Here is a 25,535-nt window from a genome sequence, read left to right as displayed (position 1 = left end):
TAAATAACTCCCTTGATATGTCCCAGTCTATGGCATTGGGAAATTCAAATGAAGACCTCAAAACTCTACCAAGGTTTGACACATTAAAAATAAAAATTATTATTATTATTATTATTATGTAGGTATTTGGAGAACTCGAATTTCGGCGCGGCGGAGGACTCAAAATGTTTAATGGGCACATAATGTAATACCGCTTTAAAGGAAAACGATATCTAATAATACCCAGGAAAACTGATATGGTAGGTAAAAAATAAATAATTACCTACCTACAAACCTACATAAAATAAACAAAAATTAAACCAGGAAAAGGATTACTCGGTAGTAGGTATCCTGTTTTAGTTTCTCAAATATATAGGTAGGTACCTACCGGCTACCGGTACAAGTAACATCAGGTAAGTGTATTTGGGAAAAACTAGAGAAAGATTTGAATTTCTATTTCTAGATTGTCCGTCATTTTGAGGAAACTCAAGATATTTCCAACACACTCCTTGAGATTCCTTTTTACTCAAAATCCTACATATTAAACACCGACGTAAACACCGACGTAAACTAACAAGCAATTAAATAGATAATCAGTCCAGATCTACATATTGGATAGTTGATTTAGGAAAATTCAAGAAAATTAATAGGAAAACCCACAACAACATGAAATCGCACTACCTATTTATACAGGATGGCACGAAAATCGCACTACTTATACAGGATGGCACGAAAATCGCACTACATACACAGAGTGTTACGAGAGTTACATATTCATATGTAGTTGAATATAGGCGGATTAGTTTTCCGTATAAAATCCGTGAACCTGGTCCTCATTATGTAGGTATAAAGATTTTGAAGATCTACAAAATCTACATTATTTTATATAGATAATGCTTGATTTATGCAGAATATCTTGATGGTTGACTCCGTAACTTTGTGTAGATTCATGACTCCATGATAAACATAAAGGAGAAGTTAACATGAATTTCTGTTGTTGTCTGATTACAGGAAGAAAGAACATCATCAAAACATGAAGGAGAAGTTTAACATGAATTTCTGTTGTTGTCTGATTACAGGAAGAAAGAACATCATCAAAACATGAAGGAGAAGTTTAACATGAATTTCTGTTGTTGTCTGATTACAGGAAGAAAGAACATCATCAAAACATGAAGGAGAAGTTTAACATGAATTTCTGTTGTTGTCTGATTACAGGAAGAAAGCACATCATCAAAACATGAAGGAGAAGTTTAACATGAATTTCTGTTGTTGTCTGATTACAGGAAGAAAGCACATCATCAAAACATGAAGGAGAAGTTTAACATGAATTTCTGTTGTTGTCTGATTACAGGAAGAAAGCACATCATCAAAACATGAAGGAGAAGTTTAACATGAATTTCTGTTGTTGTCTGATTACAGGAAGAAAGCACATCATCAAAACATGAAGGAGAAGTTTAACATGAATTTCTGTTGTTGTCTGATTACAGGAAGAAAGCACATCATCAAAACATGAAGGAGAAGTTTAACATGAATTTCTGTTGTTGTCTGATTACAGGAAGAAAGCACATCATCAAAACATGAAGGAGTAAATAACTCCCTTGATATGTCCCAGTCTATGGCATTGGGAAATTCAAATGAAGACCTCAAAACTCTACCAAGGTTTGACACATTAAAAATAAAAATTATTATTATTATTATTATTATGTAGGTATTTGGAGAACTCGAATTTCGGCGCGGCGGAGGGCTCAAAATGTTTAATGGGCTCCTAATGTAATACGGCCTTAATGGAAAATGATATCTAATAATAACCAGGAAAACTGATATGGAAGGTAAAAAATAAATAATTACCTACAAACCTACATAAAATAAACAAAAATTAAACCAGGAAAAGGATTACTAGGTAGTAGGTATCCTGTTTTAGTTTCTCAAATATAGGTAGGTACCTACCGGCTACCGGTACAAGTAACATCAGGTAAGTGTATTTGGGAAAAACTAGAGAAAGATTTGAATTTCTATTTCTAGATTGTCCGTCATTTTGAGGAAACTCAAGATATTTCCAACACACTCCTTGAGATTCTTTTTTACTCAAAATACATATTAAACACCGACGTAAACTAACAAGCAATTAAATAGATAATCAGTCCAGAATCCAGATCTACATATTAGATAATTGATTTAGGAATAGGAAAATTCAAGAAAATTAATAGGAAAACCCACAACAACATGAAATCGCACTACCTATACAGGATGGCACGAAAATCGCACTAACTTACACAGAGTGTTACGAGAGTTACATATTCATGTGTAGTGAAGGAATTGAGATTCAGCATTTTCAGCAGACACGAAAAACTGGGAATGCAGACTTGGCCTTAATTTTCTGATCTCACCACTTTTATCGATTCTAACCTATAACTTAGATTTCTGATCTCTCGCGTCTAGATACCCAATGTCACTCTAATGATAGCATGATTCTGTTTCTCTTTGTTCCAGACCACACGAAACCACATTGGGCGGATTTCCCGAGTATCTTGGTCGCCATAGAAACCAACTGGCTAGTCCGGTTTTCCGTGATCGATTCTAACCTTTATAACTTAGATGTAGGACCGGTATTTCATAGGTAACCAGAAGTGTATGGACTGAGATCAGGAAAACATTAGAGCGCTTAGCATCATCTTCCTTTGGTTGAGCGGGTATTGAGCGTTACACACATGGCTAGCTAGGTTTCAACACGTAGCTATAATAAATCTATACCAACCTAATAGTACTAGTACATTGATGAATAATAATACATGCTATAGATACACCTATAGCGGTAGTTGAGTTGTAGATATTACTTCGGTCTTGGCTACTATTGTACGTACTACAAATACATATTTAATTCTACCTGTCAATTTTAGAAGATACATAAGTATACCTAACCTACCTTTATACTGTATGTTTATGTTTATACAGTATACCTAACTATTTATACAGTACGCGATAAATGGTCTAATAACGAGAATAAGAAGTGTCGGTAAATGTTTCTAATTATTTTAACTTTTACCCTTGTTACCTGATCTCTCTGTTGGTCTATAAAAAAGCCACTTGTCTATACATAGGTATATAGAATTCAGGGGAGGAAATAGAGGGGGACAGGGTTTATTTATAATGGCTGTTTCACCCGCTCTACTTTTTCATGATGTACATATATCTACTACAGTCTACAGTGAGACCGGGTCTGTATTGTAGCGGGTTCAAGGGGCGCAAAGGGGCCTAGCCCCCCCCCTCCCCCTCGAGACACGACAAAGTCTGAGCGTGAATAGCCGGGCCAGTTAACTTACCTAACATTATGACTCTGAAAATAATGGTGCATCTGCTTCAAACAAGTTCAAGGTTCTATCTTGAACAACTAGTTGAACTGGTAGGTGGGTCTGGGTTCATTCTCTGGCAAGGAATGAAATTTAATGCTATCTTATCTGAGACTGTGACCACAAAAAACTTCATCACTTTTCAAGAGAGAAAAAAAATAACCTACAAGTTCAGGGTTAACTAAGAGAGAATGATTTTGATATTATGAATGTGAGTACGAGTAGTAATAGTAAAGGTACCACAATGTGTTAAGTATCATATGCAATAAGTAGGTAGATTCATTTTCAGATCAAGTTCAACAAGCACAAGATGATGATGATAATATTGACACAGGGCTGGTCCGAGTGTACGTACGTATAAATGTCAGGGCCGTATTTAGAAGGACCCAGGGCCCCCCAACCCTCGGGCTTTTTTTCTCCTAAATGTATTAATATTTAATATACAGGGTCCGGCAGAAAGAACGAACGGTTTTCATTTGCCTATAACTTTGTTAAAACTTGTCAGAAACTGGCGATATTGGTATCGTTGTGTTCCTCAGAGTCTAAGTTTTTGGAAAAGTGGGTTCACGGAAGTCGGAGCATCACTACTCTAGCTTAAAAATTGACTCCCTAGCATGATTTTGAAAACCGTCCATTCTTTCTGCCGAACCCTGTACTTAAAGTATTGGCCTATATTAATTTGTAGCCCCCCCCCCATCTACAAATCTACATACATCAAAGTATAATTTTGTTAAGTCACCAAAGTGAATCGAACCCAAACAAGCTTAACCAATTTACTTTTCTGACAAAAATATGAAGTAAAACAAATATAAATATAACATTTTGTTTTCTTATGTGAAAAATTAATTATTATAATTTATTTGTTAGTGGAGATGTCAAAACTCTATTTTAGTTAGTGGTGATGTCAAAATTCCTCTTTTGTTAGTGGAGATTACAAAATTCCTCTTTTGTTAGTGGAGATGACAAAACTCCATTTTCCTTAGTGAATATGGCAAAATTCCCCTTTGAGAATTAGGCACAGGGGAATACAAGGGGTTATCTACCTGTATTCTGAACTGAACTTTTAGCAGTACCCTACTTCTTGACAGCATGCTGGAAACCGGTTCTACCATTAAGTTCAGTTTGGTTCTAGGTCTACGAGACCGCATACGCAAAGTCCTAGGTCAACCTCTTGTGTGTTAAATGAGAAACGTGTCTGCCATGTGATTCACTACACACATGGTATTATCTTCAATATGTTGATACGCTATGTTGGGTGGAAGAGCTCAGAGCAAGCTTCAGATATAAGGAAAGCAACTTTACAATTTTGCACTTTTTTATGAAGTTGGGCCAGCCTATTATAGTTAGCTTAGTTGGTAGTGCGTCTGCCTTGTAAGCGCTAGGCCGCGGGTTCGATTCCCGCCTGGGGCGGATTTTATCCTGATGGGATAATGTTCGTTCTCGGAACGGCTGGCTTTCTCCTATCCTGTCTTCCTTCTCTTCCTTCTCTCTTCGATTTCGGGACGATAGGACCATAGCAGTTACAGTTCCCTCTGTCAAACCTCTTAAAAAAAAAATATGAAGTTTGATGTTTGATTGAGGGAACTATAAGTGCAGAGGTCTTATCGTCCCGAAAGCCAAGAGAGAAGGAAGACGTTATAGGAGACAGCCAGAGCCCGCGATCCAGAGCTTACAAGGCAGGCAAGCTACACTCCAAGCTAACTTTTTTTCTTCACTTTTCGCATTTTTCATCAATTGGATGAGACTGTTCGTCAGTTTTGATCGAAGTCAGACCGTCTGAATGATGAAACTATCAGACATTTCCTTCATTAGCTGTGTACAAATCTGCAGACAAGATGGTCTGATATTTGGGTCAGATGACTCACGTCATGCAGTATAGGTTCAGTTATGTATATTAAACAAGAATATTCGCTTTGATGTCAGGGCTAATTAATTTAAAAACCATACATACTTTTGGAGGTTAAATCCAAATTGCCATTTTGTAGGAATATGATGAGCTCTTTTAGTAAAATTGTTCTCACGAGGCTGATGCGTTACACCCCGAAATAGCTATCATCGGTAGCATGTGAATCTATTTTTCCTATTTTAATTAGGTAGGTACCTAATAGATAATGAAATAGTAGGTACAAACCATGCATATTTTTTCTAATAATCAGGTAGGTACTCTGAAACTCTGATGACTATATGATATACCGGTTGTCACAAAAGTACACGGGCAGTACTGTCACGGAGTTTGGGGGCACGGTTAGCCCAGTGGTAAAGTACTTGCTTGCCATGCAGAAGGTCCTGGGTTCGAATCTGACCATCGAAAATGCACTTGTATTTCACTGCTACGAAATAAAAACGGCGATGAAACACTCTTTGTGTTGTGTACTTTTAAGAAGAAGGTACAATACCTTGGTTATTTATCTACTACCTTACTTATCTATCTACTACTTGCTTTCAATGATAATTGTTAAAGTTTGCCTTTGAACGAACTAAAAGAGTTTCAAGTTTTAGATCGACCATTTTCTAATGAGTTTGTCTATTCCACGATAACTCGCCCATTTGTACCTCACGAGGCTGATGCGTTACACCCCGAAATAGCTATCATCGGTAGCATGTGAATCTATTTTTCCTATTTTAATTAGGTACCTAATAGATAATGAAATAGTAGGTACAAACCATGCATATTTTTTCTAATAATCAGGTAGGTACTCTGAAACTCTGATGACTATATGATATACCGGTTGTCACAAAAGTACACGGGCAGTACTGACACGGAGTTTGGGGGCACGGTTAGCCCAGTGGTAAAGTACTTGCTTGCCATGCAGAAGGTCCTGGGTTCAAATCTGAACCACTACATGTCAAAAATATTTGGGTTTCACATTGACTGCTAGGATCTCTTGATAGACAGGACGATTATTTTATTATTATGATATACCAGTTTCAACTTATATCTACAATATTATACACATGATGGCTTACATTACATATCTACGTCATATTATGCATATTCAATTCAATTCAATTCAATTCAATTACAAGCTACATATTCATAGTTAATATTTATAATGATACGGTTCATACGGTATGGTAAGTAGGTATTATGGAGACCCATTGATTACTAGACAAAGTATAGGTAAGTAGGTACATTGGCCATGTATTGTAAAAAACCAAGCAGTTCTTAAACCCATTTACCCACCCCACCAAACGTATAACCTATAATATGTATGTATACGTACCACTTCCCATTTACCTATTAGCTAGCACCTGCTATCTATTTAAAATAACCACAAGCTCAATGTCTGGAAGTGAGCAAAGGCGGTTCGCAAAAATTTAAACAAAGCTTTTTTTTACATTTTCTGAGAATCTCTTGCTGGATTAGACTCAAATGTCAATGTATTTCTGTATACTCTGCATAGATAATGTTGTATTTCTGTATACTCTACATAGATAATATTGTATTTCTGTATACCTACTCTACATAGATAATGTTGTATTTCTGTATACTCTACATAGATAATGTTGTATTTCTGTGAAAGTGGGTTCGCGGAAGTCGGAGCATCACTACTCTAGCTTAAAAATTGACTCCCTAGCATGATTTTGAAAACCGTCCATTCTTTCTGTCGAACCCTGTACTTAAAGTATTGGCCTATATTAATTTGTAGCCCCCCCCCCATCTACAAATCTACATACATCAAAGTATAATTTTGTTAAGTCACCAAAGTGAATCGAACCCAAACAAGCTTAACCAATTTACTTTTCTGACAAAAATATGAAGTAAAACAAATATAAATATAACATTTTGTTTTCTTATGTGAAAAATTAATTATTATAATTTATTTGTTAGTGGAGATGTCAAAACTCTATTTTAGTTAGTGGTGATGTCAAAATTCCTCTTTTGTTAGTGGAGATTACAAAATTCCTCTTTTGTTAGTGGAGATGACAAAATTCCTCTTTTGTTAGTGGAGATGACAAAATTCCTCTTTTGTTAGTGGAGATTACAAAATTCCTCTTTTGTTAGTGGAGATGACAAAATTCCTCTTTTGTTAGTGGAGATGACAAAATTCCTCTTTTGTTAGTGGAGATAACAAAATTCCTCTTTTGTTAGTGGAGATAACAAAATTCCTCTTTTGTTAGTGGAGATGACAAAACTCCATTTTCCTTAGTGAATATGGTGACAAAATTCCTCTTTTGTTAGTGGAGATGACAAAATTCCTCTTTTGTTAGTGGAGATGACAAAATTCCTCTTTTGTTAGTGGAGATGACAAAACTCCATTTTCCTTAGTGAATATGCATATTCATATGTAGTTGAATATAGGCGGATTAGTTTTCCGTATAAAATCCGTGAACCTGGTCCTCATTATGTAGGTATAAAGATTTTGAAGATCTACAAAATCTACATTATTTTATATAGATAATGCTTGATTTATGCAGAATATCTTGATGGTTGACTCCGTAACTTTGTGTAGATTCATGACTCCATGATAAACATAAAGGAGAAGTTAACATGAATTTCTGTTGTTGTCTGATTACAGGAAGAAAGCACATCATCAAAACATGAAGGAGAAGTTTAACATGAATTTCTGTTGTTGTCTGATTACAGGAAGAAAGCACATCATCAAAGGAATTAATGGTGAATTTCTGTTGTTGTCTGATTACAGGAAGAAAGCACATCATCAAAGGAATTAATGGATTCTTCAAATCCGGTGAGATCACATGCATCATGGGCCCGTCTGGTGCTGGAAAGAGTTCCCTCATGAATATTCTGGTCGGTTATGTCTCACAAGGAGTAGGCGGTAAGTTTATGATAACCATCTACCCGGCCCTTTGAAAAGAGATCCTTAAAGGAAAATAAAAGTAATTTGAAATTTCCGAGCTTAAAAAGTAGCTTAGCTACTGTGGTATTATGATATTTTGTCACCGAAAACTACCCCTTTTTCACACTCTTCCTCCGTTTTAGATTGGATAGTCCTTGTTATTCCAGGATGATGAATAATTTTTTATTGTTTCAAATTCGACTTGTCAAGTTGTTATGCAAATCATCAAGTAAACTGCTACCTACTTAGTTTTGAAATTTCCGAGCTTAAAAAGTAGCTTAGCTACTATGGTATTATGATATTTTGTCACTGAAAACTACCCCTTTTTCACACTCTTCCTCCGTTTTAGATAGGATAGGATAGTCCTTGTTATTCCAGGATGATGAATAAATTTTTTATTGGTTCAAATTCGGCTTGTCATGTTGTTATGCAAATCATCAAGTAAACTGCTACCTACTTAGTCCTACCTTATGTATCTAAGAGTAACCCTCTTGCATTTTGTTGCAGGTTCTATTTACACAAACGGTGCAGAGCGGCAGTTAGCATTATTCAACAAGCTGAGTGCTTACATTATGCAGGAGGATCTGTTACAGTCTCATCTCACAGTATATGAGTCCCTACTGGTAGCAGCACATCTTAAACTAGGCAATGAATTGAATCAGGATGAGAAACGGGCAGCTGTAAGTATTCGTCTTTTTTTCCCCAAGAGGTTTGATATTGATAGAGGGAACTGTAACTCCTAAGGACTTATTGTCCCGAAATTGAAGAGAGAAAGAAGACAGGATAGGAAAAAGCCAGCCGTTCCGAGAACGAAATGAACATTATTCGGTCAGGATAAAATCTGCCCCGGGCGAGAATTGAACTCGCGGCCTAGCGCTTACAAGGCAGACGCGCTACGAACCAAGCTAACTAGGCTGGCTATTCGTCTTTGATCCCTTGGTAGTTGATAGCTCAATAAGTAATCAGGAGATCGTGGGTTCAAATCCCAGGGTTAAATTCTTTAGGTACCTCTAGTTTCTGTTAATCAATTTGTGATTAGAAAAAAACTCTTTGTTAGCCCAGCCCAGTGCGTGCTGCGTGCTTGCCATGCACTTCGATGCCCATCATCGACAAAAAATTTGCACTCATATTTCAATTGCAAATTCACATTTCAACGGAGGACCACACTAATAGGTATAGTACTTACTATGTACCTATACCATAAAGCAGAAAAGAACCATCTAGGCATCTAGGGGAATTGCCTTTTGGATGGTTCTTTTTTGCTTAATGCTGTGAAACTGTTTCTAAATTTTATAATACCTACCCAATTTTTTACAGCTTGCCTTTGGAACACAGGCAGGAAAACTGTAAAATAATCCGATGCGATGGTAGGAAAACTTATTTCCACGGTTTTTTAGCGCGAAATTAAAATCGAAATTCTAATTCATATTCAGCGTTTTTAAAAAAATATATGTACCAGTGTACCTACCTATATAATAATAAAAAAATGACATGCCATGGGAAGTGTTCACAAAGGAAAAAAAAATAATAAATTGGATTAGTTTTTAGATAAGTTAGTTTTTTAATGTAAAATTTTCCATGGAACTTCGCAAAGTTATTCGATCCTCAATAGATTATGTAAACATTTAATTAATTTATTTTAATGATGTGTAAATACAATAATTTTAAGAAAACAATACACTCGACCTTGTAGTAATACTGATGGCGTGCTGATTTCCAGTCCTATTCGGGCAGGATAAACAAGGTAGCTATAGGTTATAGGTATTCCAATTAAATTGAAAATACTTACAATAACAATAATTAATTGTTTAATACCTACTTGTAATAAATAAAAAATCGTTTTATCAGTATCATTTACATAGTTTTAATATTGACTGTAGGTAGATATACAGATTATCCTTAAATGTATTATAGAACTTGAAACTAGTCTAATCTAGTGTAGTGTAGGTACCTATGTATGCATAGATAGGTACATTGGATAGGTAGTTATTATGTTATTAGCATTATTTATCCACCAACCTAATATTAGGTACTAAATAGGTACATGGTACAAGGAATGAGAACATGGTACCTGTTAATGGGTACCTATGGTCATGTGTTAGTTTAACGTGCATTTGAAAGAAATAAGTATGGATGTTTTTCTTGAGAAAAATAAGTTATTTAGTAACTTCACGTGGGTAGGTGCAAGTCGATAAATATAATCATGCAGATCAAGTAGATAATTATGATTATAATATCAAGTTACAAGTAGTTAAGAATCCCATCCCAAGTACGATCATAGAGTAAAAACAAGATCATGAAAATCTTGCAATTACTCTACGCACTACTCGATCCTTTTCCTGCTTAGATATCAACTATCCACTTTGCATTACGCAAATGTTGTGACGTCACTGTGTCTATTACGTACATCATACATACTCGTACACAATAATAATAAGATCTAGGCTGGCTATTATAATATGTATGTACACCTACAACTTCCCATTTATTAGCTATCACCTGCTAGCTATTTAAAATAACCACAAGCTCAATGTCTGGAAATGAGTAAAGGCGGCGGTTCGCAAAAATTTAAACAAAGCTTTTTTTTACATTTTCTGAGAATCTCTTGCTGGATTAGACTTAAATGTCAATGTATTTCTGTATACTCTGCATAGATAATGTTGTATTTCTGATGTATACTCTACATAGATAATGTTGTATTTCTGTATACCTACTCTACATAGATAATGTTGTATTTCTGTATACTCTACATACATAATCTCAAGTGGTCCGCGAGATTTTTGGTTTATCAATAGTGGTCCGCCAATTCTAAAAGGTTAAGAACCCCTGCTCTAAATTTTAGGAGTCTGGGCCTACAGTACAGGAGAAAATGAAGCTCGAAGGTAGGGAGGGGGGTGGCCGGGCCCCCTCGGCCCCAATTTTTCGAAGTCTGACGTACAGTAAAGGAGAAAAATGGAGCTCGGGGGGGGGGGGGGGGGCTCGCCCCTCTAAATACGGCCCTGTGGTATACATATATTCAATCACTAATCGTATAACATGAATCACTTGTTAATACATTAGGTACCTATGATAATATTTTCCAAGATGCTGGAGCATCACACATTTGAGTGACCAAATGATTAGACCTATCCATAAATACCTTTATAGCTGTGAATTTTCAGCCTCGTGAGGACAATTTGATTAATGGCCGGACCACAGTCAGAGTTAAAACTCGGATTAAGTTAAAGTCTTGGATTAAACAATAAGATTTTTTCTTCCTTATTAACCAAATCATATGGCTAACCAAACCTCTGAGAGTTAAACTTGAGTCGAGTTTAAACTACATATAATCTATTATGGCACCGGACATAAGCGTACTTCGAAATTCGAGTATCCATGTTTTCAGTGTTTGAAATGTTTGGATTTTGATTACAGTGTTTGAAGTGCTGAACAAAACTACAATCAAAGTCCTATCAGCGGAAATCCAAAACGGAAAGATCTGTTGGTCTGACGAAGATTTCGAGTCTGACACATTGTCCGTGTCTAAAATCTGTGAGTACCTCTTCCCTACCTAAACTTCTCTCTCCATTAATAAAGTGTTAACTGGAACCTGGAAAATTTAGTCATAAAATTTAGCGTAGTGCATTAAGCAGGGAACGACATTTGTGACAAGCATTTATGCTTAACACAATTAAGATTCCTTTTTTTTTTTTTTACTTGGCGTGCGCACTGTACGCCTCCTGTTCAATTGAGATGTGTTTTCAATTCTTTACTTGTTTCTTGGAAAGATAGAATACGAGTATACATATAGGTATATCACAAAATCAAATTTCAACTTATACTTGAAGGTGCAGCAGCGCGCAGCTTATACCCACGTTTGTGTCCGACCAAAAATCAATACCTACTTACTGCCTACTAATAATAACCATTTAGTAATCTATTCTTATTGACCTTCGTATACAATATAGTCCGTTCATAAAGTCCCAGGCCACCCTTTTAATTTTTTTACCGTTCACTCTGGGAAGCTGAAATTTTACATGCACCTTTAGTTTGACTATAATCTCCAATTATCCCACAGGTCGACAGGAAACCCTAGCCAGTATACCTCCAGTCAATCTAGCCAGCACAAATATCGGCAAAGCTGATGTGACATTTCCTACGTCTTTCCTGCAGCAGGTGTGGATTCTATTCTGCCGGATGATGTTACAGCAAGGCAGAAACATGGTAAGTATCAGGAAAGTGACAAATTACTAACTAAACTTTATTTAATTATAAAAAAAATCACTAAAATATCTCCCCTCCGACACAGACCCTAGGATGCACGCAGCATTTCCTCTGGATGGCCAAACCAATCTTTTAAGCAAGAAAAAGTGATAATCAGACATTCATGTAGCAACTCCGTGAGTCCGTGCCCGAGTGGGTATCATACTAGAATTGCACGCCGGAGGTCCTCTGTGCTTGGAGTTCGGAGAGCACTCAGCCTCGTGAGAACAATAATTGAGTAGATTCTTCAATCGAGTAGCGACCAGTGGCGGCATTACCAGTGTAAAAATATTGATGACGAATGCGAATTAATAGTAAAGGAGGCACTTAGTAATGCTGTGATACCCACAAAAGTTGTGAAGAAGCTCTCTGCTTAACCACAAAGAATAATAAAATTATTCATGATTTGATTTGAATTCGAGATTCATAGTGACATTCCAGAATGCTAGGCCCGACCTTCCTCCTTGTCCCACTTTCAAAAAAAAGTTGAAATTTTCGTGGTAAAATTTGGTGAAAATGTGAACTAGGTATCTATTGATGATTGTTTGTTTTTATTTCCAGACAGGGTTCTGGATTCAGCTGGGCCATCACTTAGGAATCGCTCTCATGGTGGGACTTATATTTCAAAAAGTTGGAAATGATGCAGCCAGACCTTTCGATAACTTCAAGTTTCTCATCAGTGTCCAAGTGTTTCTAGTGTATACTCAGGTTATGAGGAATGTCATGCTGAGTAAGTCCTTGTTCTTCTTCTTCTCTAATGGAGGCTTAACCTTTAACGTCATTGTGAAAATATAACTACACTGTACGCAAAAAATATCCTACATTCAGCATTTCAGACTATCGTATTCAAAATCAAACACATTACCTATAAGTATTTTCTCGTAAAATTCTTCGGATTAACATGTTGTTGTATTGTACAATGTACATTGCTTACAGGCAGAACCATCGTATGTACTCTGCATCAGCCTTCCTCCACGATATTCCATATGTTGGACCATGTGTATCTCTTAGCTAAAGGTTTCTGTATATATCAGGGCACTAGTCATAAGCTTGTACCCTTCCTAGCCAAAGTGGGACTTGTGTGTAAACCTACCTATAACCCAGCTGACTATGGTAAGTGTATATATACTCTGCATAGATAATGTTGTATTTCTGTATACTCTGCATAGATAATGTTGTATTTCTGTATACTCTGCATAGATAATGTTGTATTTCTGTATACCCTACATAGATAATGTTGTATTTCTGTATACTCTGCATAGATAATGTTGTATTTCTGTATACTCTGCATAGATAATGTTGTATTCTAATTTTCCTCGCTATCCTTGACTGTGGACGGGAAACTATCATCATGCAAACATTGGAAATATCAGCAACAGCGAGGAAACGTTCCGATCTATCATTATACCCGCAGTAATTGCTACTCAATCATCCAACCATGCAACAAATTCGAACCCAAAAATTGTTGGAATATTGTGTGATTAAATACCGATAATGTTGTATTCTAATTTTCCTCGCTATCCTTGACTGTGGACGGGAAACTATCATCATGCAAACATTGGAAATATCAGCAACAGCAAGGAAACGTTCCGATCTATCATTATACCCGCAGTAATTGCCACTCAATCATCCAACCATGCAACAAATTCGAACCCAAAAATTGTTGGAATATTGTGTGATTAAAAAGTGTATATTGTATAAATATAAACCTATATTTTGTTCGTAATAATATAACCAACTTTGGAGAAGACAGGAGACTGAAATTAACCAATTAATTTTGATAGGTAAAAAAAAATCTACTTACCTACAACCTATTAACCATTGTTGTACATTAAATGTACAATCACAGCCATAGAACATCTACTTCGAATTCCATGTTTTCTTTATTTCTACGTCAACGTGTAGAAAGAAAACGTAGAAACTGGGTATCAGATATGCAATAGATTCATGATTTGCATAGGATTAATATTAATACTAACAGCAAATTAACCTCACTTGGTGTGTTATTAGTTATTAGATATACGCATATGACATGCTTCAGACTTGAAACAAGTACTGGAGATTTCCCCGAAGTTTTAGATTATTAAGTTCAGTATATTTTACTTGAATAAATCGACTGTATCTATGCATCTGATAAATACGTAGTTTGGATGTTGTGTCTGGCGGATAATTTTATAATAAGTAGAAGTACCTACACAGTATTTACCAGAGAAATAGACTGTTAGACCCGCCACACATCACGTTATAGTCATTAGAGAGACCAATACTGCGCAGTCCCGGCCTTTTCGGGGACCGTAAATTTATTGTATAACAAGTCTTACGCCAAGGGTAAAATATTCATTAATTGATCGTGTGTGGGTTCAAGGCTGAACTGCACCCCTCTTTACCTTTTCCCTAATAAGTGGTCTATGTAAAAACCTAATCACATTTCCCTAGGTATGATTTTATGATTTTTAATACATATGTTTAGTCAGTTAAGTGTGAAAATACACTGGTAATCATACATATTTGCCCAAATTTTTTACGTAGGAATCTCTACTCCTATGACAGTCTGTATGTGTCTGTGTATTAAAAACACGGCAAGTTTCTTGTGCAAGATAATTTCCTATTACTTTCTGTGTGTAAAACACAGCAAGTTTCTTGCGGAAGCAAACTTGTGCAATATTTACTTTGCTTTTGATATGGAGATACCTCCCTATAAACTTTGCTTTTAATTGGTACATACATGCATACAAAGTGGACACTTTGCTTTTAATATGGAGATACCTCCCTATAAACTACAAAGAAAAAGGTCTAATTATTTTTGAATGAGATACATACTTCTAATTACCTGGAGATAAAACCATACCCTCATTAATGAGAAATGTGTTAATAGAATCTCTAGGTAATCTGAAACTTCTGGAGGACAGTTTCTAAATTAGAGAAGGTTAGGTAGGTACTTACGCGTGCCTGTACTTGCGTAAGTATACTTATAGGTTATAGGTATGCCTTACATTAGATAGATACTATAGTTAAGTACTACCGGTACATAATCATGCATACATATTCATATCGAATTAAATTTAATTTATTATAATTTTTCTAACAAGTTGCTTTAAGTGTGTTCTATAAAAGAAAAAGAAAAATTCCGTTGGTCCTCATTTTTCCTGCTCTATGACTTTGAAACATCACCCAAGTAAGCGCAACTGATCTATTCTCGCTCTTTGCATACATGTTCGCGTTCAATCATACATCATGCATTCCTTAGAATTCTTATGGAAACGCACCATTTTCACCAACGGCAGCTTCTTCTCTATTTCCTAGTGTAATTATTTTATTTAATTTCAGGTGGAGGAAATCATGACCACTCTGAATCTGAAGTTCTGTCAGAATACTCGTGTGGAGAGGCTCTCAGGAGGTCAGAAGAAGAGACTGGCAGTGGCTCTGGAACTCGTCAACAACCCTCCTATCATCTTCCTTGATGAACCTACCACAGGCCTGGACATAGTCACCACAAACCAAGTCATTTCCCTGCTCAAGTTCCTAGCTAGACAAGGTAACAGAGTTAGTTCTTATATCGTGGTTCAGTAAACTGTAGGTACATAGAAGGAAAGAAAGAGTCCCCTGCGGCGCCAGTGCAAGACTGGACATCCATGAATCTGTAACGTACACAGGTATGAAATCATAACGCGGATGGCCCAGCTTATCGTATTCAAAATCAAACACATTACCTATAAGTATTTTCTCGTAAAATTCTTCGGATTAACATGTTGTTGTATTGTACAATGTACATTGCTTACAGGCAGAACCATCGTATGTACTCTGCATCAGCCTTCCTCCACGATATTCCATATGTTGGACCATGTGTATCTCTTAGCTAAAGGTTTCTGTATATATCAGGGCACTAGTCATAAGCTTGTACCCTTCCTAGCCAAAGTGGGACTTGTGTGTAAACCTACCTATAACCCAGCTGACTATGGTAAGTTAGAGGGAGCCCCCCCCCCCTCGAGCTTCATTTTTTTCCTTTAGAAAAGTATCCGGATACCAACTACACGTAACGTTGCTTAACTTCAGTGATCTATTAGAAACTGCTACTCATGAGGAAAAATGGGTTTTTATTCATTTCAGTGCCATTCGAGATCAAAATATTGAGGCGAGAATATTTCAATCGCTGGTATTCGCTCAAGTCTTACTATACCGCCCTATCCTTGGCAGTAGCGCCACTTATTGTAAGTATAAATCCACCTAATACTATTTTATAATAAACAAAGTACCTACCTACAGTCCTACACCTCCTGAAGAGCATTGCTTAATTCATTATGATATTAAAACATTTCATTCAATTACTTCGCCATTTTGGTTGTGGTTATGTACCGGCTCGCTCGGACTGTTGGGTTAGGTTATTGTTTCTAAAGTTTGACATGGAAGTGTTAACTTGAGCCTTAACCACGACCTTTGTGTTACTATAGGCCGGGCGGCGCGGCAATTGACGTTTACGCGCCTCCCTAAATCAGCTAAGACTAACAACCTCGTTCCTTCTTATTAAATAAAACCATAACTCTCTGTTAATTATTATTATTTCAGATTGTATTTACCATCATGTTTGCCTCTCTCACGTACGCGTGCTCAGATCAACCACTGAGTCTGTCTAGATTCCTCTGGTTTAATATCAACTCTATCATTGTAGCTCTCGTGTCAGAGGCTATTGGCTTCTGTATTGGCTCTGTGTTCAACGCTGCGGTATGTATAATAGAATAATTCATAATTTCGATAGAGTCATTAGACTCATTAGTTTTATTTCGTAGCAATAGCAATGAAACGACTGCCACATTAGATTCGTGTGGTCTGTGTCGTAGCATGCCCATCCCGTGGTATGGTTCTCATCAGATGGGCGACAAGAGACACAATACTTCCCATTTAGGTTCCGAGTCAACACGAGAATACCAGAAAGTAACGCATTTCCAACCCTTTCCCGATTCTTACGGTCCAATAATACCTATCTATCTTGTACTTTTATATCGCTTTCGTTTAAAATACTTACCTAGCAAGGCGCGTTGTTTGGTTTTCAGAACGGCACCGTGGTTACTCCTGCAGTGATAGCTCCTATGCTTGCCCTAGCAGTGTATGGTATGGGATTCGGTACAGCAGTAGAACCCTACATGCTGTTGCTCATGAACATCTCATTCATGCGCCACTCTCTCATTGCATTCTCGCTTACACTATGGGGGAATGCTAGGGCCCACTTCATATGTCCTAGCTCAGTCGTGTACTGTACACATCAAGACCCACGTCTCCTACTCAAGGACCTCGGCATGAGTAATATGTCACACATGCAGGAGGTGTACTTTATGATCGGCTATTTCGTGTTATTCAAAGTCCTCGGCTTTATTCTGCTCAAGTATCGTATGACAAAGAGTAAGAATTCAGTGTATAATGGCGGCGCCTTGGCTTACGTCAAGAGATTGATCAAGAAGAGTTGATGCTTGGCCATGAGGTCATTCTTCTGAGAAGAACAATGTAAATAGTCACTCTGTACTTACGTGGAATTAAATAATCAGAACACAATGTAGGTATGTAATATGTTTATTGTTGGAATACGGAAAAGTATGTTAACGATCCATGACGAAACATGTTTAACAGAGCGGATGTGATTAGACGGTCACCCGTCCTGATAGAGACCACGTTCGATGTTGCTTAGTTTTAGATTTCCCCTGAGGTAAGCCTGGTCCGATAGAACACTTAGGTTGAGCTTCCTCGAGCGTGGCTTATGCTTGGATGGTATTACTTTTGGTTAAGTTAGTCTAGGTACTAAAATTCTTGTTGTTTATTTTTTATTTATGTTTTTACCTACTTTTTATTTTCATATTTTTATTGGCCTTGTGATGGATTTAGAATTTAAAAACTGATGACATAATATGTATGCATGTGATTATATGCGTCTCATGAGTACGACGCATGTTTTTCGCCCCTGAAATGAAGTAGGTACCTACACATACTTGTTACTCGTAGAATAGGATTTACACAGATATCTTGAAATGAAATCGATTTTATTTGATTAAGGAAAACAAGAGAATAAATTTCATCATCATAATAATAAAAATCTCCTACATAGCTTCATTGTTACCTCTTTTACCTAACGTACATTATACATTTAGGTAACTACCTACCAGTGGCGTAGCGTGGTCTAAATTCAAGTGTAGGGTAGGGCGTTGTAGGGCTCATGCACAGGTCTACCAAGTCCCATCACAGTACATGCCATTAATATTTATGGGCATTAGATTGAACTTTTGAGTTGTATGGCCGCCATACACGCCATACATACACGCTACGCCACTGCTACCTACTTAAAGTAGGTAGTATCTAATACTAAATATATACTTATCATTTGTCTCCTTATTTGTACAACTCTTGTAATCAAAACAGGTGCCTCATTGTTCATTATATCACAATTTATTCTTGTCTGTACAATTTTAATAAAAACTCTATGTACCTAAATAAATGACATTCAATGTATCAATAGTTCTTGTAAACATTTGTCTATTTATTTGAATAATGTAGCTAACCTGTGAGCCTTGCAGTAACTTTATACAGAGCGTTCGAAAAGTCTTGGAACCCCTGAATATTTTTTGAAAGGCTAAAGATGAGAAGCTGAAATTTGGGTTAGTGTTTTACCTTTTAAAATGCAACTTTTTGAAGTAGGTAGTCGCGAAATTTTGGCCGGTGTCAGGGTCGGCCCCAGGGGGGTCAACTTCAAAATCTTAAATAAGAACCCCTTGATCGTGATACATGAAATTAAAGGCCTTAAAAAACGTAGTACTTTTATATGAGTTTGAGCTCAATCCAACAACCAGGGCCGAAGTTATGGCCTATTCAATTTTTAATTTTGCGATGTTCTTCCATCAATAGGGGAAGCACCCAGAATGGGAAATTCATTTTGATAAGTAATTCATGCTTCAATTAGGTATGTTCCACTAATGATTCATCTTGAAATTCAGACTCAAAAATGAGATTTAAACTTTCGGCCCTGATGGCCTCCGGCGGGGGGTGAAAATGGATGTCTCAAATATTTATTTTGGGTCTGGATTTCTATATCAATCATTAGTGGGACCTATTTGAAGCACAAATCACTTATGAAAATGAATTTCCCATTTTGGGTGCTTCCCCTATTGACGGAAGAACATGAAAAATAATAATAATAAAAATTGAATAGTAGGCCATAACTCCGGCCCTGGTTGTTGGATCGAGCTCAAACTTGTATCAGAGTACTTCGTTTTTTAAGGCCTTTAATTTCATGTATCATAATCAGGGGGTTCCTATTTAAGATTTTGAAGTTGACCCCTCTGGGGCCGACCCTGGCTCCGGCCATTTGGCGACTACTTCAAAAAGTTGTATTTTAAGAGATAAAACACTAACCCAAATTTCAGCTACTCATCTTTAGCCATTCAATAAATATTCAGGGGTTCCAAGACTTTTCGAACGCTCTGTATAATCCCGTGAGGATTACATATTACTATTACTACTTTACTTATATTTGTACACCAAGCAGAAAGAAACCGTCTAAAAAACTGTCTAATATGTAATTCCATTGCTTTTATAACCCAAACCCAGGTTTCTCTGTTGAGTGTGGCTCCTTTGTGTTCAATGATGTTCATCGATTTGGTAATTTGTTATCATAACAAAGGAATGTCGTTTACTTGGTAAATTTATACAAATGTAAAAAGCTCAAAGCTTTATAGGTAACGTTTAATAGTCGCAGAAAATATCGTTTATTAATCGCAAGACAGTTGTGAAATATTTTCACATGATTGGATTTCTGAATCCGTCGCAGGAACAAACACAAATCCTGTTGAACAGGATAAGAACATTGATACCAATGACTTTCCTGTAATGCCGCGTATAGTATATCATGACACGCGTCCAGGGTTTCAGAACAATGGCAGAAGTAATAGATACCTTGTGATAAGGCGACAAGCTCAGCAATAAACTTGACCTGTTTGATCAGTGACAATGGTTCAGGATTGAGGAGAAGCTGATAGATACAGAGACAGAAGGCGACAGCGTTGAATATTGCACCAAGTAAAGCCTCTCGCTGTCCTCCCATAACAACCAACATCTGAAATATTAATACAAATGTTTACTCTTTATTAGCACTACCACTACTTAGCAATCATATCAGAACTCAGAAGTAATTTCCGACAGTTTGCAGAAGTGAACCAAAACGTTGTGCGTGCTTTCATTTGGTCTTACCTAAAAATAATTTAACCTCTTCGTAATTCTACATAACATATAGGTACATATTTACCTACCTTGCTTTGAAATATTATTAATCTTTTATGGAATTGAATAATCTGTCGAACATAAGCGCTATCATACTCTTCAGATGATGGTAGTGTTATGTTATCATGTTGAACTTCCAATACTGTTGTCATATTGATTTTATGTTTGACTACAAATTTTGCTGTCAGAGCTGTTTTCACTTTTCCGTTTGAGTTCTTTAATACTTCATCTTCTGTTTTGACTTTTTCCCATGCTATTTGTTGAACAGCTATGTGTGGTCGTATTCGTAGCTTTCTATTTTTAACTCTTTGGAACAAAACATACTCCTTGGTTTCAATGTTTGTGTAATATATCACATTATTGTATCCATCATAATGGACTTTGCCTATCTGTTGAATGTAGTAGCAAAGTATTTTATATTGTCCTTCAACATGAGCTATTAACATGGGCAGTAAACTCATTGAGACACAAGCAGAGCTTAGGAATACAATCAACACATAGGTTTGAAATAGAAACACAATTTCATATTCATAATAAGTAGAACTAGTTTCATCGATGAATGGAATCAAGATGTTGGTAGGGAGTTTTCTGTGTGGATTTTGCAAATGTTGTAACTCCAGGTCATGTTGTATGGTAATGGGATAGCAAGCTGCTAGTATAAGTCCCACCAGTGCTAACATGATGGATGTAGAATACAAAGTGAAGATGATCCTTGCCTTCCTATTACATTTCTCAATAATCTTTACATCCACTGTACTGAAGGTTTCCATGAGAGTAACTACTTCTTTGAGTTTATTTTCTTCACGACATACTAGATTAATTCTACAGTACAGCAATAGAAATACGAAATCTTCGAACAAGGATTGAAAAAATTCGGAGAAGTTTCGTAAAGATCTTGTCACTGTACTCATGAAATGTAATATCAAGTATAGCATCAACATTGTATGAACAAAACGGGTATAAATAGTTGCTATTTTATTTTTCAATGGCTTATCATTTTCCTTGACGTGATAATCTATAACTCCTGTAATCTTGAGGATTTCAAACATAAACCTGATCGATGGATGTTCCACACTCATTGTTGGTTATTCCTCAGACAGGTAGATCAAATACTGATGCAATGCTCATGTACTAACAACTCACATGCAACTACAATGTCATGTTCAAATTTCTTGAGCATCTTCATCTAATGTAAAAGCCTGAATGACTTGTTAACCTCTGGAGTCTTGAATATCGTATTTAGTAAGAAAGATATGATATGTATCTTTCTGTACTTTTTTTGAGAAGTTTGATAAAATGAACTGTAAGAAATAGTTTTCCTTATAGTCTAAATTTGAAGAGTTTAAGTATGCTTAAGTGTGAGTTCGCCCTGGGAGGAAATCAAACTCAGGTCATAGAAAATTCTTCCAGTCTATAATGAGACTGAAAATCCCGTTCACCTCAGGAGTTATTAATTTACACTTAATATTTTTGTAATTGTGAATAATAGAAAGTAAAAATGAAGTGAACAGAGTCGAGGTGGTATCATTTGGATCAATATTGGGATGTGAACTGGGAGGCTGATTTTCAAGCTCTCTATTATGATATAATCAGGATCCAAACAATCAGACAATTTGCGAAAATTATCTTAGATAATGAAGTATTTCAAACTTAGACCATAAATTAACCTAAAGTAAACTAAACAATACTAAGTAATACTAGATAGCAATAGCTGGAAATGACTGCAAGAAATGACACTAACTCAAGTATAAGTCTAGGGTGGACTGAATAATGAAAGTTAGCGTGACTTTTTGTCTCATCAATGTTCAGATAGGTAAGTAGGTATGTATATTGAGGGATTATGATTATAACTCAAGTATAAGTCTAGGGTGGACTGAATAATGAAAGTTAGCGTGACTTTTTGTCTCATCAATGTTCAGATAGGTAAGTAGGTATATTGAGGGATTATAATTGAACTTTCTTATCGTGACAAGGTTCATACTAATTATTGGAACATTATGAATGTAGTGGAGGTAGATAATGACTAATGAGATATTGTGAATCAATTATACAGAGCAGCATCAGGTGGTAATAATATTAACCCGTATGGGGTTTCTGGTCCCCTATCGGAGGATGCTCTCTCCCCGGTATCAGGAGAGGGTAATGAGGGAACAAAACCTGACAAATCCAAAATGAAGAGTTCAGATAAGAAGAGTTATAAAGCCTCGGTATGTCAGAACGACGTAAACGGGAAACACCCCCATCAAAACAACCCAAACACCCCCCCCCCCCCCCCCAACAAATACACCCAAAATGAGGAACACCCCAGGCGCATAATTAACACTCGGTGCTTCCCTAGAAAGGAGCCCATAACCAGGAATTTATATGCTGATAACGAAGCAACTTCATTGGTGATAAACTGATAAACCAATATTTATCTAAATTAACATTACATATGAATAGTCTGCCTGGGGGTCTCCAGGGAGAATACTTAGCCTGGAATTTCCCTTGCTAAAGAAATAGCAAAGGTTGAGTGCGAAGGGTGTACATGCCATCCAGTCGTAATATTTTTGTAGCCAAAACTAAAAGTCAATGTCAGCCCAAAGCAATCATCCTAGAGCTGATTGAGAGTTGAGAGGCTGACGAAAAACGCAGACCCCGTGTGAACACGAGAAAATGTGAAGGAAAGAAGAACATGACATATAAAAATTGAAAATTAATTACTACCTATCTATGTACTTCCCCACCTACGACTGATTTTACTCTCTTTTCCTTTATTATTATACTTACTAGGTTGCTAAATACCTATACGTATACCTATGTATTCAGGTAAATTTACCGAATTGTTGATTGTTGCTTTAATCATCAGTTCCCAAATTATGTATTCGTTGTCGGTATAATTTTACCTAAATATGTCTTTTTGTAAAAAAAAAAAAAAAAAAAAAAAAAAAAAAGCTGCTTCGGTGGTATGAATCCAAATGTAGGTAAGAGTCAAAACGGTGGTAATCAGGAGAGCATGGGTTCAATCCCAGTTGAAAAATAGAATTTTATTATTGACAATGCTTAAAAATAATACCTAATGATATCTATTAATAATAAGACAGTAGGTATAAGTATTGCTATCATTTATCAATATCATAAAAAATAACAAGGGAATTGAGCAATAAAATTATTCACTACCTCTAAAATTGGAAAGAAAAAGAAAGTAAAAAATCTCTTAAATTCAAAGCACGTGTTTGGTTTTGAATCGGTAAAATTCAAATGCGCGCGGTTTGAAAAACATTTAAACGCTCCTTGATGTTCAAAGAGGTTAGAACACACTGGACCCAACGAGTCGACTCGAATGAGACGTGAAGCCATTTTTTGAGTCGAATCGATGGCCATGTTCACTCAGATCACTGATGGCTATGTTCACACAGGTTACTGATAAAAAAAAAAAAAAGATTTGTAAACACTTTTGGTTCAAATTTTTAAAAAATGCATTTAAATGCATTCTGCAAGTAAATTTTTTGTTCCTTATGAATTTCCACAAGGTATAACAAATTCTAAAGCTTGAAGAAGAAGGACCACCATCTATTTTAGGAACAATCTTGGTAAACTTTAGATTTATGCCTGTAGGTGCCTATCTGTCTGTCCTAGTACCTTGGTAAGTATCTACTTGCATTTTATTCCAGTAAAGTACAAGGATTCCCAGAAGACTATGGATAGAACGTACCTTGTAAAAAAAAAAAAAAGATTTGTAAACACTTTTGGTTCAAATTTTTAAAAAATGCATTTAAATGCATTCTGCAAGTAAATTTTTTGTTCTTTTTGAATTTCCACAAGGCATAACAAATTCTAAAGCTTGAGGAAGAAGGACCACCATCTATTTTTGGAACAATCTTGGTAAACTTTACATTTATGCCTGTAGGTGCCTATCTGTCTGTACTAGTACCTTGGTAAGTATCTACTTGCATTTTATTCCAGTAAAGTACAAGGATTCCCAGAAGACTATGGATAGAACATACCTTATTCTGTCCATTTGAATCCCTACAATCAGCCTACACTTAAGTCTTTTCTGTTTTGACACTTTCCATGTATTTCTTGACATTTCTGTGACATGATTATCTCATCTTAAGTTGAATTGTTGGTTCAGAATAGATGGACTGGTTAGTTTTAGAACCAGATGTGTATTCATCTTCCCAAAGACCATTATGAATTCATGACAGAGATTGATTTTATTTAAAGACAATATTATGCATATCAATATTAGGTAATTAACTGAGAAAGCAGGAGGTACAGATTACCAATCAACCACATAGAACTACAATAAAATACTTGGAGAGAAGGGGGTCAAGGACCAATATGAATTCATGACAGAGATTGATTTTATTTAAAGACAATATTATGCATATCAATATTAGGTATTTAACTGAGAAAGCAGGAGGTACAGATTACCAATCAACCACATAGAACTACAATAAAATACTTGGAGAGAAGGGGGATATTATGAATAAAGTAATCTTATACCGAAACCTCTGTACCTCTCTATGTGAAAGATAAAGTTTCAATGACTTCAGTCAACTGGTTTCTTTTGGTTGTTTAAGTGTAATGCTTGCCACACACATTCACATGATTATCTCATCTTAAGTTGAATTGTTGGTTCAGAATAGATGGACTGGTTAGTTTTAGAACCAGATGTGTATTCATCTTCCCAAGGACCATTATGAATTCATGACAGAGATTGATTTTATTTAAAGACAATATTATGCATATCAATATTAGGTAATTAACTGAGAAAGCAGGAGGTACAGATTACCAATCAACCACATAGAACTACAATAAAATACTTGGAGAGAAGGGGGATATTATGAATAAAGTAATCTTATACCTAAACCTCTGTACCTCTCTATGTGAAAGATAAAGTTTCAATGACTTCAGTCAACTGGTT

At 36.2% G+C, this 25,535-nt stretch overlaps 1 protein-coding gene across 1 annotated transcript in view; it reads left to right on the top strand.

The window, feature by feature from the left end:
- Positions 1-18,879, top strand: part of LOC103514576 (ATP-binding cassette sub-family G member 1-like) — a 29,480-nt gene extending 10,601 nt beyond the window's left edge. Inside the window, exons 4-10 of the mRNA XM_017446283.2 lie at positions 7,973-8,107; positions 8,636-8,808; positions 15,698-15,905; positions 16,152-16,328; positions 16,478-16,578; positions 16,934-17,089; positions 17,419-18,879. Coding sequence (XP_017301772.2) covers positions 7,973-8,107; positions 8,636-8,808; positions 15,698-15,905; positions 16,152-16,328; positions 16,478-16,578; positions 16,934-17,089; positions 17,419-17,829 — 1,361 coding nt within the window. The 3' untranslated portion in view covers positions 17,830-18,879. The remainder of the gene's footprint in view (positions 1-7,972; positions 8,108-8,635; positions 8,809-15,697; positions 15,906-16,151; positions 16,329-16,477; positions 16,579-16,933; positions 17,090-17,418) is intronic.
- The last annotated feature ends 6,656 nt before the right edge of the window (positions 18,880-25,535 follow it).

This window comes from Diaphorina citri, unplaced genomic scaffold (assembly GCF_000475195.1).
Source record: "Diaphorina citri unplaced genomic scaffold, Diaci psyllid genome assembly version 1.1 scaffold1172, whole genome shotgun sequence".
Taxonomy (NCBI): domain Eukaryota; kingdom Metazoa; phylum Arthropoda; class Insecta; order Hemiptera; family Psyllidae; genus Diaphorina; species Diaphorina citri.
This window is presented reverse-complemented; position numbering and strand designations above follow the sequence as displayed.